Consider the following 16640-nt stretch of genomic DNA (forward strand, 5'->3'; position numbering starts at 1 on the left):
CCCCAAGTTGTCACCACCTGGTTCAAAAGTAAAGAGGAAGTTGAATAAAGTTCAAATATAAGTTATTAGGTAGACCTCGTGTAAGATTTAGTGTTTTTAATTGGATACATGGTTAAAAGAAGCTAATCAAAAGGTTCATAGCCCACTATAAATATTGCTACTGTAGCGGACATTGGACCTTTAATATGCCACAAGCCCCATCTGTCAATTAATGAACTAAGCTGATTGCTTAGAAGAACAGTTTAAAGCAAATTCCTCATTAAACGCTTCTTTTTACAAGGGTCACTTACCGAACCCGGTAATCTGCCAAGGGGTTTAACTTTTTCCGACAGCCTATGAAGGCATCATAGTCTGTACGGAGACAGCGAGCAGCGGCTGCTCCCGATGGGGCGGCGCTGCTATTGGCCAGAGCGCCGAGGAGGGGGCGGGCTCTTCTCCCCTCTCTCGCTTCCCCTCGCCTCTCCTCCCATCCTGGAGGACAGAGCGATGCGGAGACAATAGGACGCAGAGCGCAGAGGAGGCTGCAGGATGCTCGGAGCCACAACCGCCGACACCACATCCTGCTTCTCACGGGACGCCGAACCCACGCGCGTCCCTCGCCACACCTGGCCCTAGTATGTAAGCGCTCGGACCGTCTGTGTTTAGCGGCTGCCTGCGCGGACAGGGCGGACTCCACAGCCTCCATGGGCACCGAGTGAACGGTGAGTGCCGCGCGACGGAGCCGGAGGGAGGCTGCGTCTTCCATCACCTGCTCCAGAACCAGCCCGACGCGCGTGTCGCTGCCCGGTGCGTGACGCCGTGGTTCCACGGGTTCTTAGCGCGCAACGCATGTCGGTATTTTGGTGTGGTGGACTCGCTCTTTATGCTGGGGGACGCCAGGTAACTGCTGCAGCAGCTGATGTGCGCGCGCATGTGTGTGTATGTGGATGTGTGCGCGCGCGCGCGCGCGTTTCCCCGTCATTCACATCCTCTGAGCCCCGTTGCACTAAGTGACAGTGATTTTCCTCAGAGCCGGTGCAGTGATGGGCGCTCTGCAGGTGGGGTCCAACATGACGTAGCCCCCGCCGGACCGTGTGTTTACATCCGGCCCGGCTGCGTCCACCCGCTGGTTCTCTGGCGGCGCAGCCAGGAGGACAGACCGTTGCGCGACTTTTGCATCAGAAAACAAACAGCCGCTCGCCTCGCGCCCGTTCAAGCCGCGCAAACACACTGACAGCCCAGCGGTTGTGGTGTGTGTGTGTGTGTGTGTGTGTGTGTGTGTGTGTGTGTGAGTGTGGTGTGTGTGTGTGTGTGGTCGTGTGTGGTGTGTGTGTGTGTGTGTGGTGTGTGGTGCGTGTGTGTGCGTGTGTGTGTGTGTGGTGTGTTGATTGTTGCGTGCGTGTGTGTGTTGTGTGTGTGTGTGTGTGTGTGTGTGCATCCGCTGACGCGTCGCACCGTTGCGTGCTTGTGATTTAAGACCAGCTGATCAAACTGGGCCTCAGCTCTTTGATGGTGGATAAAAGCTGACACATCACACGCGCGCAGAACACACTCCACCATGAGTCACAGATCGCGATGGAACCCACCTAGACAGGACCAGAACCGGTGTTCCCAGCAGGCCTCTCACCTTTGGACAGGCTTTTATTACTGATAATAAAACGTGGCTTTGGTTGGAAATAAGAATCGCGTGCCCCTATATTAACTGACATCACCATCATTATGATCAATTGGATTTCAAAATAAGACATTTCTCAGCTCCCCACACAAATGATTGACCTCATTTAATTTTGACCATCACTCTCACATTTCCTTCATTCAACCCAAAACTTGAAAAAAACTCAGACCTGTGTGTTTTTTAACCTAATGCTCCTAATTCCAGTAATTTCCGTTCCTTAAAATGTCACAGCCGTTCCCGTAGCGTGTGTTTCGGCTCTTTGGCGGCGGGTGCGAGCGGACGTGGGGACGTCGTGGTTATTTATAGGCTGGAACAGTGGCGCTCGTCCTTCACCCACACACATTAGAAATAGACGACATATAAATATGAAGGTGTGATTCTGCCGGGGAACGTGGGATCATCGCTGGCTTCGCAGTGTTTCCGGTCGCACTGAGGTCGGGGGTCGGCGGAGAAGCAGGAGTGACCTCTGGTCCGAGCCGCGTGCGTCCCCTGGGATGCAGACGCTGTTCCTCGTCACCTTCCTCCACACTGATCGCTTTCACGTCCCCGTCAGTGCGACGCCTCGCGCTCCCAAACGCACTCTGCGGCCGGACCTTTTGATAGACACGGGGCTGTCGAGGATTTTAAAAGGGTGATTCTGTATTTTTTTGTGGCCGCTGACGCTCTTGAGAGGAAACGGGAGCAGCTCGCGTTCGCGTGCAGACGTTTCGCGTCGACGGGGGCGGACGTGGCTGCAATCAGCGGTTAAATGCGCTCGGCCGGTTGCGTAAGCGGTCTGGGCCGCATCGGCTGCGGCCCCACGGGCTCCACGGAGCGCGAGGCAGGCGCCGCGCGGCCGTTCGGCGAGAGCGCGAGCGCGTTTCCAGTGCGCTGCACTTTAAAGCCCGTGGGGGAGCGCAGGTGCACAACTCTGCTCACGGCCTCCAGAAACCTGCAACAGGAAGCAGAAAAGAGGGCGATGCTGCTGTTCGTCCACATTAGCACATTTAGCCTCTTGCAGGGTTGGACGCAGGGCTGCAGGCTCCACGTGACGACTCACTGGTTGTGCGTCTATCACTGCTTCTGTATAAACACATATAAACACAGCTTTCTAGTCTCCTGATGATCCTGAATGTCATTTCCAACAGCAGTCAAACGCTCACAGATGCTTCTGTTCAGCTCCAGAGGTGCAGTCAGAGCGTCTGGTTACTATTTTAAAGCCGTATTTAGCATCAGATTTAGCTTTGTGCGCACACAACAACACGCGTGTGTCCCAGACACAAACAAAAGGCCGTCTCTGTTTACAGATCCCTCCTGTCAGAGAGCTTTTATTTCCAGTTCACCATTCGTCTCCCAAACTGACTCATCCCCTCGTCACCTGCCGCCGTCCACTGTTTGTCTGCTGGAGGGGGCCATAAATAGAAATCACTTTTAAAGCTTTGTGAGGACATCAGATAGATCAGTGGATTGTGTCGGTGAGGAGGCAGAGCGGCCCTGCTGGTTACCGCGACGACAGGCTGCACTCCGGCTCTTCAGGTTATGTAATAGCTGTGTGTGTGTGTGTGTGTGTGTGTGTGTGTGTGTGTGTGTGTGTGTGTGTGTGTGTGTGTTCTTGCATTAATTCACACGTGCCAGGGTCTAAGGAGTGAGGGTCGGGGGAATAAAGGAAAGCAATCACTGAGAATAATCCCGCTGCAGCAGAGACCGGACCTGCTAGGAATGAGTGAGGCTGATGGGTTCTGTGTGTGTTTGTGTGACTCAGCTCCAGCTCCAGCTCGCTCCGCCCTGGCGTCCCCCTTGGCGAGTAGCATTTAGAATTACTTAAGCCTTCACTGCAGATAATTAGCATTTTCAGTAACTCTCGGGCTGCAGATCGGAGCCACAGCATCAGCGGCTGCTCGTCCATCGCTGACGTCGGAAAGCAAAAGATCATGATACACACATAGTCGTCACATTTTATATATCCCCCTTAATATATAATACTAAAAATGCATTTAAAATAAGAGGATCAAAACAGTGCCCCCTACGGTCACACTAGTCCAAACGTTATCAGGACTGAAAGAAAAATTGATGCTATTAAACTTAATTACAACTTATTAACACGTTCCTTCTCTTGTTCCACAGTTCCAACAGCTCTCAGCCGAAACGTCCGTACCCCAGTTTTCTCCCCCCCGAAACAGCGACCCATCATGAGTTCCTCTCCGCTGGTGTCCCGTGCCAACATGGACATCCTGGACGAGCTGCAGCTGATCGCGGCTCAGAACCTGGAACGACTGGAGGTCAACAAGTACTACGAGGTGATCCGGGAGCTGGGCAAAGGCACCTATGGGAAGGTGGACCTGGTGATCCACAAGATCAGAGGTGAGGACACGCACATTATTCAGTTTAAATCCTGATCCAAACATCAACGGAAAGACTGTATCTCACGTCTCTTGCCCCTAAAAGGGACAAAAATGGCTCTGAAGTTCCTGAAGAAGAAGACGACCAAGCTGAAGTCCTTCCTGCGGGAGTACAGCATCTCCCTCTACCTGTCTCCCTGTCCGTTCATCATCAACATGTTCGGCATCGCCTTCGAGACCGACGAGTACTACGTGTTTGCGCAGGAGTACGCTTTGGCCGGAGACCTCTTCGATATCATTCCTCCACAGGTGCCGCGGCGCCGCCGTTGTTTTCGCAGAGCGTCTTCCGTCTTGCGACACTCTGACCTCTGACCTCCGCGTCTTTCAGGTGGGTCTTCCCGAAGCCGTGGCCAAGCGCTGCGTGCACCAAGTGGCCATCGCCCTCGACTACCTGCACTGTAAGAAGCTGGTGCACCGGGACATCAAACCGGAAAACATCCTCATTTTCGACCGAGAGTGCCGCAAGGTCAAGCTGTCGGACTTCGGCATGACCCGCCGGGCCGGCTCCCCCGTTGAAAAGGGTGATAAGGACGGCTTTGCGTGCGATTTCAGAGCTGAAGGTGTGGTTCTGACGTGCCGAGGTTCTCCCTCCAGGTGAGCGGCACCATCCCCTACACGGCGCCGGAGCTGTGCGACGTGTCCCGCCACGAGGGCTTCTGCGTGGACTACAGCACCGACGTGTGGGCCTTCGGCGTGCTGCTCTTCTGCATGCTCACCGGCAACTTCCCCTGGGAGAAGGCGCTGCCGTCCGACTCCTTCTACCAGGAGGTTCATCCGCTGGCAGAGGCGGCGGACCAACGCCGTGCCGTCGCAGTGGCGCCGCTTCACCGAGCAGGCGCTGCGCATGTTCCGCCGGCTGCTCTCCGTGGAGCAGGACCGCCGCTGCTCCGTCAAGGAGGTGTTCGGCTACTTCAGCCACTCCTGGATGCTGGACGCCGAGAACAACAACAACAACGGCAACAGCAACGCGGGGAGCGCCGGCGGGGGGGAGAGGGCCGGCGGGGAGGGGGGAGGGGGAGGAGGCGGGGCGCACGGGGAGGCGGACGGCACCAGCTCCTCGTCTTCCTCCGGGGAAGAGGACGAGGAGCTCCTGGTGGAGAGGATGAAGCAGCAGACTCTGTCACCTCTCTCTCCGCTGTCGCCCTTGTCTCCGGTGACGGCGGAGAGGGGGAACGGCGGCGGCAACGGCAAAGGCGGCAACGATGGAGCCGGGCGGCAGCCACCACTTCGTGTCCGTCTCCACCAACAGCTCCGTGTAGTCCACCAACAGCTATGACACGGGTGCCGCGGGAGAGAACAGCTCGCCGGGACGGCCGCATGCTTGGTGGCGACGCCCATCGAGATCTGCGTCTGAGCGCGCGCCGCCTCTTTTATTACCTCTGAGCGAAGCATCGACGCGCATGCATGGAGTAAAAACACGCCAAACTGAGACACATCTGTTTTCAAAATCTGGAGAAGGGAAGCGCACACGCACGGAGAGCGTAACAGGAAGTACCTGCAGACGGCACATTATGACCCCATTTAATCAACGATGCGTTCACCACGCTGTGGGAAAATAAGAGATTCGCTTCCATTAGAAATCCTGTGACTAAAACCATCCGAAAAGACGACCAAAATGTGTTTCTTAAAGCAATAGTAAAAGCAAAAACGGCCACGGCGACCACAGACGCGTGACCTCTCCCAGACGAAGCCAAGGGGACCGAGGATTTGTATTTTCTAGGCGGAGGTTCACCTGGCAAGGAAACAAAAGAACAGCGGCGGTGGTTTGAAATGTTCCACGTGTAACTAAAATGTGAAAGCGTGAGTGAGTGCTCCGTGCGGTACATGTGTGTATGAATCCAAAAACGGTAGATTTATTTGCTTTGAATCCTAAAGCGACACTCTATTTTTTACTATTGGTTTTGTAAGGTTGGTTTACTATGTTTGCACTTTTGGGGTTTTGTTGTAGTTCTGCTGAATTTACAACATCTTTCTTTAGCTTCTGTACATATTAGTGTGTATATTGGTTTTCAGAACCAATTGTTTCCCCCCACTATTAAAAATGGACACCGTGTCCGTGAGCGTTCGACTAGACTGGAAGAACTTTATGATGTCTGTACTTTATGACAAACATATCTACTTTCCTCCCCAAAAAGACTGTTTTATACTCTCGCCCATTGGTTTGTAAGCCTCTGTTTACGTTGAACTTTTACAGAAACCTTCTTTGTTTGCGTTCGGAGTGGTTACACTTTCGTTTGAAAGTCTGTCAACCAAATATTGTTTGAGTAGAAAAGAGAAAAGCTTTACTCGGCATTTTTCAGATCGATATGAATTTAAAATGACTGAAACACGTCCTCTTTTTATAAAGTTGCATGGCAAAGTAGCTCACATCTATTCTTTACGGAATATCTTTGAACCGGCTTCACAAAACAAATACGGATTTAAAAAGAAAAAAGACATGATAAAAAGAATAGTCAAATGTTGTGATGTGGAATTTTTTGCTGTAGCACAATTTCTTGCATTATGTCCCTGAGTGAATATCGCCTTTATGATCTCTTGGGACATTCTAGGGCTAAAAAAAAAAAAAATCCGAACAGTTAGTTTCTATTTAGTGTGTTGTGTTTGTATTGCTATTAATATCGTGTTCTCATCTCGGAAAAAGCAAAGCATGAGCACATAGAACGAGAGGCTAGAATATAAATGAGGCATCTGCTTCTCCGTGGCCACATTCAGTCAGTTGCAGTGGCATGGGTGTTTTTGTTACCAAGAAAAAAAAAGATTACTTATTTTTTTTATACTTATAAACATTTAACGATTGGAAGAAAAGACATGGATCATGCATAGACATGGCCATTGGTGTGCGTGTGTGTGTGTGTGTGCGTGCGTTTGCTGCCTTCCAGACATAAATCTGCATGACCTTGTATGTGCTAACGCTCTGTTGTGGAAAACCTGCTCCGTGTTCCTCCCGTTACAAGCTGCAGCACTCAACCCCGACCCCCCCCCCACGACCATCGGCCGCATCAGGCTGAGCACTTACATAAAGCGTTCGGGGGGGGATCGTCCCCGATCAGCCGGCGGGGCACGAGAATGACTACATCTTGTGACAACCTCTGACCTCATCAGCAGCAGCCTTCTGAACAAAGGACGGTCCTGATCCTTATCACTGTAGCTGTGCTGTTTCCTTCAGCCGACTGCTTTGTATCAGCCAGCTGCGAGCAGCGCTGGCTCAGCAGCCTTTACTGTGCGAGCTCCAGCGCATCACATTGTACTGGAGAGGCCTTCCACGTGACCCGTGCATTACCTCATCATGTCATTCCACCAGCCGTTCATCCAGCCCCCGTTACAGCTCCTCAGCACTTCCCAGAAGCACCGTCCACCCAAACAGGTCATTTATTCCCAGTTTGTTCAAATTGTAACTTGACCTCAGATTTGTTGGCTCTAATACATTCAAGTAACTTCTTCCTTGTGACTCAGACTGAGGGGGTTAGATGATGTGTTAGAATGGACAGTGTGCTGGGCAGAGCATCCCAGTTTGACCTGGGAAACTACCCAAGAACGCTCAGACGCTTTAGCTGGTGTCACTGCTGCTTCCTTCCTCAACTCTCCCATAACGTAATGTGTTGTAATGGAGCTTCAGTGTCTTTCTGTCCTGTGGCATTTCTCGCAGCATCAGAACCGATTAGTGGAGTTTTAGTAAGTAGATCACCACAGCACTAGAACTCGTATCCTGGTTCCGTCTTTGCAATACAACTGTCTTCCTGTAAACTGAAATTTAGTCAATAAAAGGAGAATTCTTGTTGAAATTCTGGTAATGTGACTGCTTTTACCATTCATTTTCCTTTGTTTAACTGCAACTTCCAGTTCAAAGTTCATGACAAAGTTGAGCGCAGTGGAAGAGTGGAAAATAAATTTCCTTAGACAACTTAGTAAGTCAATACAACAAAGCATTTGAGTCATCATAGAACTGCTTCATGTATAATATTATTATTACATTCATATTTAAATTGGCTATTCTGCTTTGGATTGTTTCCTATTTCTTTTATTTATATCTCCACCAGTCAAGAAAAGCAGCCTGCTTACGAAAAACAACATAGAACAAAATATTTATTTTTGACATTGACACGAGCTCCGATGCTCCAGGAGTTAAGCAAGATGGTACAAAACTTTGCCACGGAAATCATGACGCAAAACAACTGGGACACAGGTTGGCGGTCCCATGTGAAGCCTAAGAAACACCACAGCACTGACAGGCACACGATGGGAGGAGCTGGAATGTGATGGGTCGTAGTGTGTACCACAGCAGAAAAGGGTTTTGCGATCCTGCTACGCGTCATTACTCCAGTCAATGTGGGACGAGAGAGAAGGCAGAGAAACCATACGATTTAAATTAGATCATTAAAATATCTGAGATTCAGCCCTGAGATTAACACACAGAGAAAAGATTTATAAAAACCCAAATATTCAATAAACACATTACCAACGCTGTATTTGGTACAAAGCAAACAACTGCCTGTATTGGAAAATATTGTGCAGTGAAAATTTCAGACTTGCACATTAATAAAAAAACATATAAAACAGACAAAAACATAAAATGGCACAAACAGACACATCGTGTCCCAAGATACAGAAATTTAAGCGTTATGTCCTTGATGCTGCTGGAAAGTCAGTAAACAAATGAAGTCTTCAGCTGCTTCTGTGTGGACATTCATTAACATAGAGCCATGGCTTCAAGGACCTTAAACACACCGTCAGACAACAGAACGCTGCCCCTAAAGGCGCCAAGGACAAGTACACGGAGACGTCACAACAACACTGATCGGAGACTCTTCTCTAAAACACACACACACACACACTGACCTCCACCCGCGGCTCAACGGGTACCAACACACCTGGAACTAATCTCAGCCAGCGAGTGGAAAGACGCCCCATGACAGAGGGGGGTCTGTTAGAAAACGGCCGGCATCGCTTCAATAAGAATGAAAATCTGCAGCAAAAAAAGTGCAGGCGAGCTGCCTTCAGTCGTCTGGATGCCCGAAGAAAGGCCGTACATCCAATGATTTGTCTGTGCACCATGAGATATAGAAGACTGGAAAAAAGGGGGTCAGATAAGGCTTTTCATTAAGGTTCTGGTCAGGAAAGGTCAGTAGATCAGATCAGAATGTAATACTAGCACGGTCGCTTCTTTGTAAACAACAGATTCTGGGTCTTAGATACATCCTTAAACTTAAACTTTAGTGACACCGGTGAAGTCGAGTGGTCAGCTGAGGTATACAGACCACAGGACACAAACATGTCTGCAGCCCCGAGAGAAGAGTAATTCTACTAAACGTGTCTGGATCTTTATTACATTTTATTAAAACTTCATTACGATGCCACCTGGTTTGGAAGCCGGGCAGACAAACTCATCACGGCACAATGACATTCTCCTAAATTTGATGCTGGAGGTCAAAGTGCGTTAGGCAAAAAAATAAAAAAAATAAATCGATCATGTGGCGTCATCCTGATAGTTTGATGTGGCTCTTATAAGGTTCAGGGTGCCCTGTGCAACCGGACAGAGATGCTGCAGAGGACCGGATGTGCTCAGTGCCATTCCAAAGTGCTTTCTGCCAAACAGAACCTCAACGCGGATACGGATACATTCAGACACGCTCATCAGCGAGAACAGGTGGCGCGTTCTAGAGGGGGCATCATGTGGGGAACTTTAGATTGGTGAAACTAAACATACTGTATGTGATCCTGCGTTTACTACGGAACCCTGTGTGTTGACTTCCAGCCAGGTACCTTTGAGGGTCGTTCGGTCCTATCCCATAATAAAACCGGCATCTCCTATTTCATTTTAACATTAAACTGCTTTAACAATAACTTAACACACACAGTCAAACCTTTTGATACTAAATAAGCCAATAGCAAAAGTCCAGGAATAAATAAACCAAATAAAAAATTAAATATCTTTGTTACTCCTATTTAATCCAAGAAAAACTCCATATAAATAACAACGCGAATGCCAATTTCAGCATGTTACTTTAAGTGAGAGTCGTATTTTTAGTCCACTGCTGCCGAGTACCATCAGACTTGGACTGAGTGAGGTTTCTGTCGCTTGGGGTTCCAGTCAGAGCGTTGGTGGGGCGGAGCAACAGTGCAGCTGAAAAGCAGAGGGTTGCAGTTAAGGTTTGTGGGTGCTAGCAGTCAGTCAGGATAACCCTGGTCCACTGTTGCCATGGTTACCCGCCAAAGGGAATAGACAACCCCTGCAGGAGATTGTCTGGAAGAGAACAAATATATAATTAGACGAAGAGTCAAATAGACAAAGCTGCAAACATAAAACTGCCACCAGCTAAATCATGGGAGAGCGTCTACTGCAGATTTCATAAGGCTACAACTACCTTTTTCTCCACATACCCATCATAGCGGTTAGCAGCCCAATAATACAAGATAGATTTCTTTAGTAAACATGCTTCAACATATTCTCCCATTAGATGGATGTTTACTTGACCAACCTCGTCACCTGTTCCCCAGAGGGGCTTTGAAGGTCTTGTTCTGGGGAAAGATGGAGAGGCGAGCGTTTAGCTTCCACCGGTGCGTCTCAGACAACAGGCATAAGGGAACTCCAGAGGAGCATCAAGTCTTCCAACAGGCCTTTTACATAAGAGCGGAACATTTCGAGTGCGGTTATTGTTGGCTCACCTTGTGCTTTTTACACTTCATGGAGAAGTTTTCCTCAATGAGTACACAGTCTGCGAGAACAAGAACAGAACAGGAGGTGAGCGCGACACGCTGATTCAACCGAAAGGTTCGACCGCCCACACGTGCAAGTTCAGGGTTTAACAGGAAGTTACAGCCAAGAGCTATTTCCACACACACCAGGCGTGGGTGCACTGGGCACTCAACAGGTACAGTTATCTGTGACATCAGCTTTGTTTAAGAAGAAGGTTAAAAGTCTTTTCTGGGTATTCTAGCAGTACTGTGCAGTAGAAGTGTTTAACAAATAACCAGTAAAAAGGCTGTATCTGTAACTAAGAGCTGGAAATCCAGAACTGGACTAACCTGACTCCAGAGCACACCTGTAGTGGTACTTGTTAGGGCAGCTTTTGAAGAAACAGCCCAGTGTAGCACCCGCATCGCCGCACGCTGAACACATCTAGAATCACAACACAAACAACACGCGTGGATGCTTACGGTCGTCACGGTTACACGTTAAAAACACCTAGAGGGGGAAGGAAGTGGCGGTGGTTATCCATTAACAGATCAGGTCTGATAAAGCGCACAAGCCCAGATTCATAACCAGAGCAGCACAGGGGAAACTGTTAACACCTATGTTTTCACTGTTTCCTCTTGCAGAGTGGCTGTCGACACAGAAATGCCTCACACACTGCAACTGAACTTTGCTCAAACATCATCTTATATGGAACAGTGAAAGAAACAGTCCAATGCAGCCCTAAGCTAACTTTTCCTCACTTCACGAACATTATCTGACTGGACCCGATCACATAAGGTCATATTGTGTAACACTGTATTGGCATTACAGGCTTAAAGCATGTGGTTACCGTCTCCTGGGCAGCTCTGACAGCCTCCTCCAGCCCGTAGACTTTGCCCTTCACGAGGAAGACGCCTGCGGTCCAGACGCCGCAGTCCTCGTGGAGCCAGTATTCACAGGGTTCCAGAGGCAGCACGGGTGGGCTGTACCAGTCCTCCGCGTCGGCAGCGCCGTTGTCCAGGCGAGCCTGCTTAGCTGCGGGGCTGCTGGTCCGGTCGCTGTTCCACCGGTGGCTCCCCAGAAGGGCCCTCTGCTTGAGCTGGGCCCCCGCTCTGAGGGACCACGCTGCAGGCAGCACAGTGCACTTCCTGTCCCTGCTACGCCTAATGCTGCAGGTGGACGAGTCTGAATCGCTGTAGTCGTCCTCGTCCGCTTTGAGCCTCAAAGGGTTGGCTGGTGTTTTGGTGCTTGGCTGGTACCCCTCAGGGTAGTAGGGGCCATGGAGGTCCCCCAAGTCCATGGTGTTGGCCGACTGCCCGCACAGGGAGCAGATGAGTGGGCGCTGGTGCTGGCTGTGCATGGAGACCCGGCCCAGCTGGAGGCAGGAAGTGCTGGGAACAGTTGCAGACATAAAGCCACTGGGGTGAGCCTGAGGCTGTGGGCCCTTCTTGTGTTGTGTACTGGCCTCGTCTGGATAGTTGAATACAGTACACCGAGATGGAGGCGACGGCTGACGTTCCACGCGGACAAAAGGCGAGAAGCTGTCCAACCTCGAGTCCCTTTTCTCCTCCTTATAGTTGACGTACTTCAGCTTGATCTCCGGTTCCTTGGGGGAAAACATGGATGAAGACTGGCGGCGATTGCGTTTTTGCTTCCTCCTGGGAGCCCGGGCTGCCTTCGTCTTTCCAGCGGTGGAGCTTTTCTTTGGAGACTTTATTGATGGCGACAATCTTGCAACGTGCATTTCACCTGAGGGTTCAGGTTGAACTGGAGACTCTAGATCCTGTACTGAGTTCTGAACAGGCAACTGAGGGCTTGACGGGGGTGAGGGAGACTTCGCGGGGCTCGTCTGTGACGAGGGCAAAGGGAATGAACCATCATCTGACAGATTTTCTGACATCTTGCACACCGTGGCCTGTGGGCTTTTTAGAGGTGTGCTGCCGGGAGAGATTTCAGAATTATGGAGGACTTCAGGAACAGAGGTAGAGTCTTTAGAGTGGTCAGTGTTAGTGGTTTTACTCCTTTTCATTTGAGTCGCTGCTTTAGGTTTTGCAGCTTTGACCGAAGGAGCAGTGGTTGCGCTTCCTTTCTGTATTCCTCCTGGAAGGGAGTCATTTCTCTTAGGACTAATTAACATACAATCACTAGCTGCTGATTGGGAAGCACTGGATTTCTTACTGGTACGTATGCATCCTGACACTTTATACCTGCTGGAGTTTATGTTCATGACTATGGCCTCTAACCGCATCCCTCTGCCAGAACGCATGGGCAGCTTCTTTCCTTTTAAAGTTCTCTTTAGTGCCTTCGCGTTCCCGTTCATGTGAGGAACTGCAGTCTTAGGTTTGTCTTCTACAGCATCATCTGTCAAGTCAAGCAAAGGCTCCGTCGCTGTCTGCCTACAGACAGGCTTACTTGTACTGTTTAAATCCAACCTTGTTGAGCTATCACTAATGTCAGAGCCTGGCTGAATGGCCCCCTGCGTGTCCAGGTCACCGCACGCCCCCTCTTCTTCTCTTTCCAGAAAACAACTGTTGGCGCTGGGTGAGCTGGAGGCCTGTGGCAAGTCAAACACATCCTCAACGTCATCCAGTGAGGTAGCCGAGGGGGAGACGGGGTCCTCTAGGGGACTTCTATACTCCCTGCTCAGTGAACACGGGTCTCTTGCACCCACATGGTCCTGGGTGTTAGACGAGACAAACAGCACCTCGGAGTCACCGCTCCCCTCATTCTCCCCCACAACGGGGGTGAGAATGTCTAGTGAGGTTTCAGAACATAGCCCAGAGCTCAAGCAGCTGTGATGCTGACCGTTCTCCAAACCCTTACACCTCGATTGCGTGCGACTACAGTCTTGTTCCTCTTGTACATCCATATCAATGTCCCCATCACTGGAAGAAACACCATTGAGTTCATGATGCTCTTCTAATACACACACTCCTCCATTATTCCCTTGTTGCACCTGAGCCTGTGATAATGGCTGGGTAGTGAGGTGAACAGGCCCCTCAGCTTGCTCCAAGTAGTGCTGGTTTGGTGCATAGCCAGTCTCCCCAAGCCCTTTATCGGGGTCACTGGGAGGGGGGAGGGAGAACTTGCTAACAGGAGGCATACTGCACAGAGGTGAGTGTCGAGACAAGGAGTCAGGAGAGGAAAACCGGTGAGGCCTGCTCACATAAGAGAGGGTGAGTGTAGTGTGGGAGAAGGCATCCACTGGTTGACTCAGATCCCCCGATTGGCACGTGACGTCTGAGGAGGGTGACCGTGGGCTCGTGGCTGCGGAGTCGGGGTAGCAGCCGGGGCTTTTGAGCATCTGCAGGTCATCTGGGGACGAGGCGTTCAGGACACACTCCTCGCCTTTCCTGGCCGGGTCGATCAGAGTGGGAATGCTGAGGGCAGGGAGGTCTTGATGGTCTAAGCTCCCTGGTGGTTGCTCCATAACAACTTCAGCAAAGAGAGGAATAAAGAAAAGGCTGAATTTAGACATTCATTTTCTAAAATGACTATTACTGATTTTTTCCTCCTTCAGAGGTTCAGTCCTCTTCTAAATCAAATAGATTCACTAAGCACGCATACATGGAGGTCTCTGCTTAACTATTAGTTAGCTTTAAACGGTAACTTTTAAACCTACAAATTAATCCCCTAGCCCTTCAGGCTAAAGTCATAGCACTAGCATTAGATAGCTTGATTTCATTAAGGCTAAAGAGCTTAGCAGGGGTTAATTGACATGCCAGGTTTTGGCACATTTCCAGTTTCTTTCATGTTTATTAAATGTTCATAACTCTCAGTTGTTGGTTTCTGCGGACACAGTCCTGCCAAAGAACCGGGCTGAGTTTTTACTATCAACTCTGACAGGTCGGGGCTGCTACTGACAGTTAGCTTAGCTTAGCCACAGCTAACGCTAGCTAACGAGGCCCGGTTTAGCTCCTAATACGTTAGCTTACGGCGAACTCCACCAAAAATAAGGTGTTTTTAAGGTTTTCTCGTCACTTGCACAGAGTTTAACAACACTGAAGCAAACCGTATAGCTTCAATTGTTTAGTTGTTAGCTATATTTAATTCGGTGATGCCCAATCACAGCAGGAAGCGTTATTTGTGTAATTTTAGCTCCACACTGCTATTAACTCTTAACAAGTTTGTTGAAGGAACAAATTATTAACGTTACAATTGGTTTCAGACAGACTTTTTTCGTGTATTTAAGTTTTTCCCGCATTTAACATTTAACGGTATCACTTTAACTGATGCGACGTTTTTTTTTCAGGCTACGCAAAAAAACTGGTGTCAAACAACGCGTTATTTATTTGTGGGTGACTTTTAATCGAGTTTGGTCGGGTGCTCCCTCCGTGAAGAGTGCGGTACACATCGGGACAAGGCCCGGCTGAAACAAAGACGGAGCGGAGGTAACGCTGCGCCGAGCTGCTCCTCGAAACTTACCCGGACAGGAGGGACCGCAGCGCTTTAACCGTCCCGTTAGGAGTTCGTCCCACCCCGCATGTCGCTCAAAAGCCCCTCTGCTCTAATGAATCCCCCCAACATTACAACGACACAAAGTCCCAAATTAAATAAAGATCCACACACTTTCCAGGAACACACTAGTCTGATAGTAAAAATCAAGTTTAGAGTATATTATTGCACTTCCGAGGAGTCACTTCAAAATAAAACACGTTATAAATTTTATCTCTAAAATGTGGGATTAATTTCCACGATTGATTGTTGTCTCTAATTGCAATTCGAAATTCTATTATACAACTGTTATATCGAAGCAGTAACGCCTTAAAGTTAGTTGACACCGTTGTTCTTGGACGTGACTATTTCTTTATTCTGGAAGTGCGCTACATTCAACCGTGTGTCAACGCTAGGTGGCTTGACAAGTTAACCAGGCAGCGGTGAACAGTTGTCACTCAGCTGTAGAACAGAAAGGCATTATGGGAGTTGAGCCGTAAGACCAGTTCCAGTCAGTCATATCACTGAGCCTTACAATCATCCATTGTCATCCTCCTTTTATGATACAATTGAATTTTCACATGAAATATGTTGGGGAAAAAATCTAAAATAATAAACTATTTAAAGGTTTAGAAAAAACTTAATTACTAACCAACAGGAAAATGACATACTTCTGTGTAATTCAAAGGATTATGATACGAAATTTAAAAGACCTACAATTAAAAAAAACATTTAAAGAAAAACAAACTAATAAAACTAGCCTGGACAAAACTTATGGTACCCCTAACGTAATACATTATATTCTCCTAGAAGCTTTGTGGCTTGTGAATATGCATTTTTCTTACATTTCTTTACACTTGTAAATGAGGAGAATTACAACAATACTAAGTTCCACTCTTAAATAAAAGACTAGGGTGAAGTAAAATCTCATCAAAGATGTCCCAAACTATGACTAAGGTACCCATTCATACCACTGTTTCCCAATCAGAACTCTGTTAATTCTATTGTAGTATGTTATCCATATATTGAATTAAAAGTGCTACTTGTTGGCAGTAACACAAATGCACTGGACAAAAAAAACTAATGCACAAGTTAACAGAGGAAATACATAATCATAAACTCAGTGATACTCTCCGATGACAGATATCTCAATGGGGAGTGATGACTGCTGCACATCTGGGCTTGTCCTACCGTAACAGAGGTCAGTGAAACACAATTAAATTACAATTACACCTGAAGCTTTTGGGCAAGACATAGTCAAGATGCCCAAGATTCGCACATAATTATCATGGGAAACAAGTAAAATATTAAAAGGATCACTTACACCTCTTTAACCATGGTCCTAAAACCTTTTATAATCCACTATGATATCACTGCAGTAAACATCTAATGTTGTGCTAAAAATTCTAATCCATTGTTCTTGTTCATCAATTGTTCTTCCTTACCATTGCAGTAACTCCCCCTGCATGTGTCCAGTGAGTTTGGATCTAGTATAAATATA

The 16640-nt window shown here is 48.6% G+C and overlaps 2 protein-coding genes across 3 annotated transcripts; one reads left to right on the forward strand and one right to left on the reverse strand.

The window, feature by feature from the left end:
* The first annotated feature begins 458 nt into the window (after positions 1-458).
* On the forward strand, positions 459-6074 carry bsk146 (brain specific kinase 146). The gene is given in 8 exon segments (XM_041068475.2): positions 459-701; positions 3758-3994; positions 4079-4281; positions 4361-4550; positions 4625-4800; positions 4802-5230; positions 5232-5342; positions 5345-6074. Coding segments are annotated over 7 exon segments (1323 nt in total). The 5' UTR covers positions 459-701; positions 3758-3822; the 3' UTR covers positions 5387-6074.
* A 2024-nt stretch (positions 6075-8098) lies between these two features.
* Positions 8099-12402, reverse strand: si:dkey-94l16.4 (retinoic acid-induced protein 1). Of its 2 annotated transcripts, none has more exons than XM_029142425.2 (5): positions 11556-12402; positions 11056-11149; positions 10696-10745; positions 10517-10548; positions 8099-10153 (listed from the first exon to the last, which is right to left on the reverse strand). In XM_029142425.2, exons 1-5 carry the CDS (start codon positions 12324-12326, stop codon positions 10078-10080), a joined length of 1023 nt encoding a protein of 340 aa, XP_028998258.2. In that variant the 5' UTR covers positions 12327-12402; the 3' UTR covers positions 8099-10077. The 2 variants fall into 2 exon arrangements, with proteins under 2 accessions (XP_028998258.2, XP_028998259.2); XM_029142426.2 differs by having other exon boundaries at positions 8099-10273; positions 10509-10548.
* Between the last annotated feature and the right edge of the window lie 4238 nt (positions 12403-16640).

The sequence above is a fragment of the Betta splendens genome, chromosome 19, assembly GCF_900634795.4.
Source record: "Betta splendens chromosome 19, fBetSpl5.4, whole genome shotgun sequence".
Classification (NCBI taxonomy): Eukaryota; Metazoa; Chordata; class Actinopteri; order Anabantiformes; family Osphronemidae; genus Betta; species Betta splendens.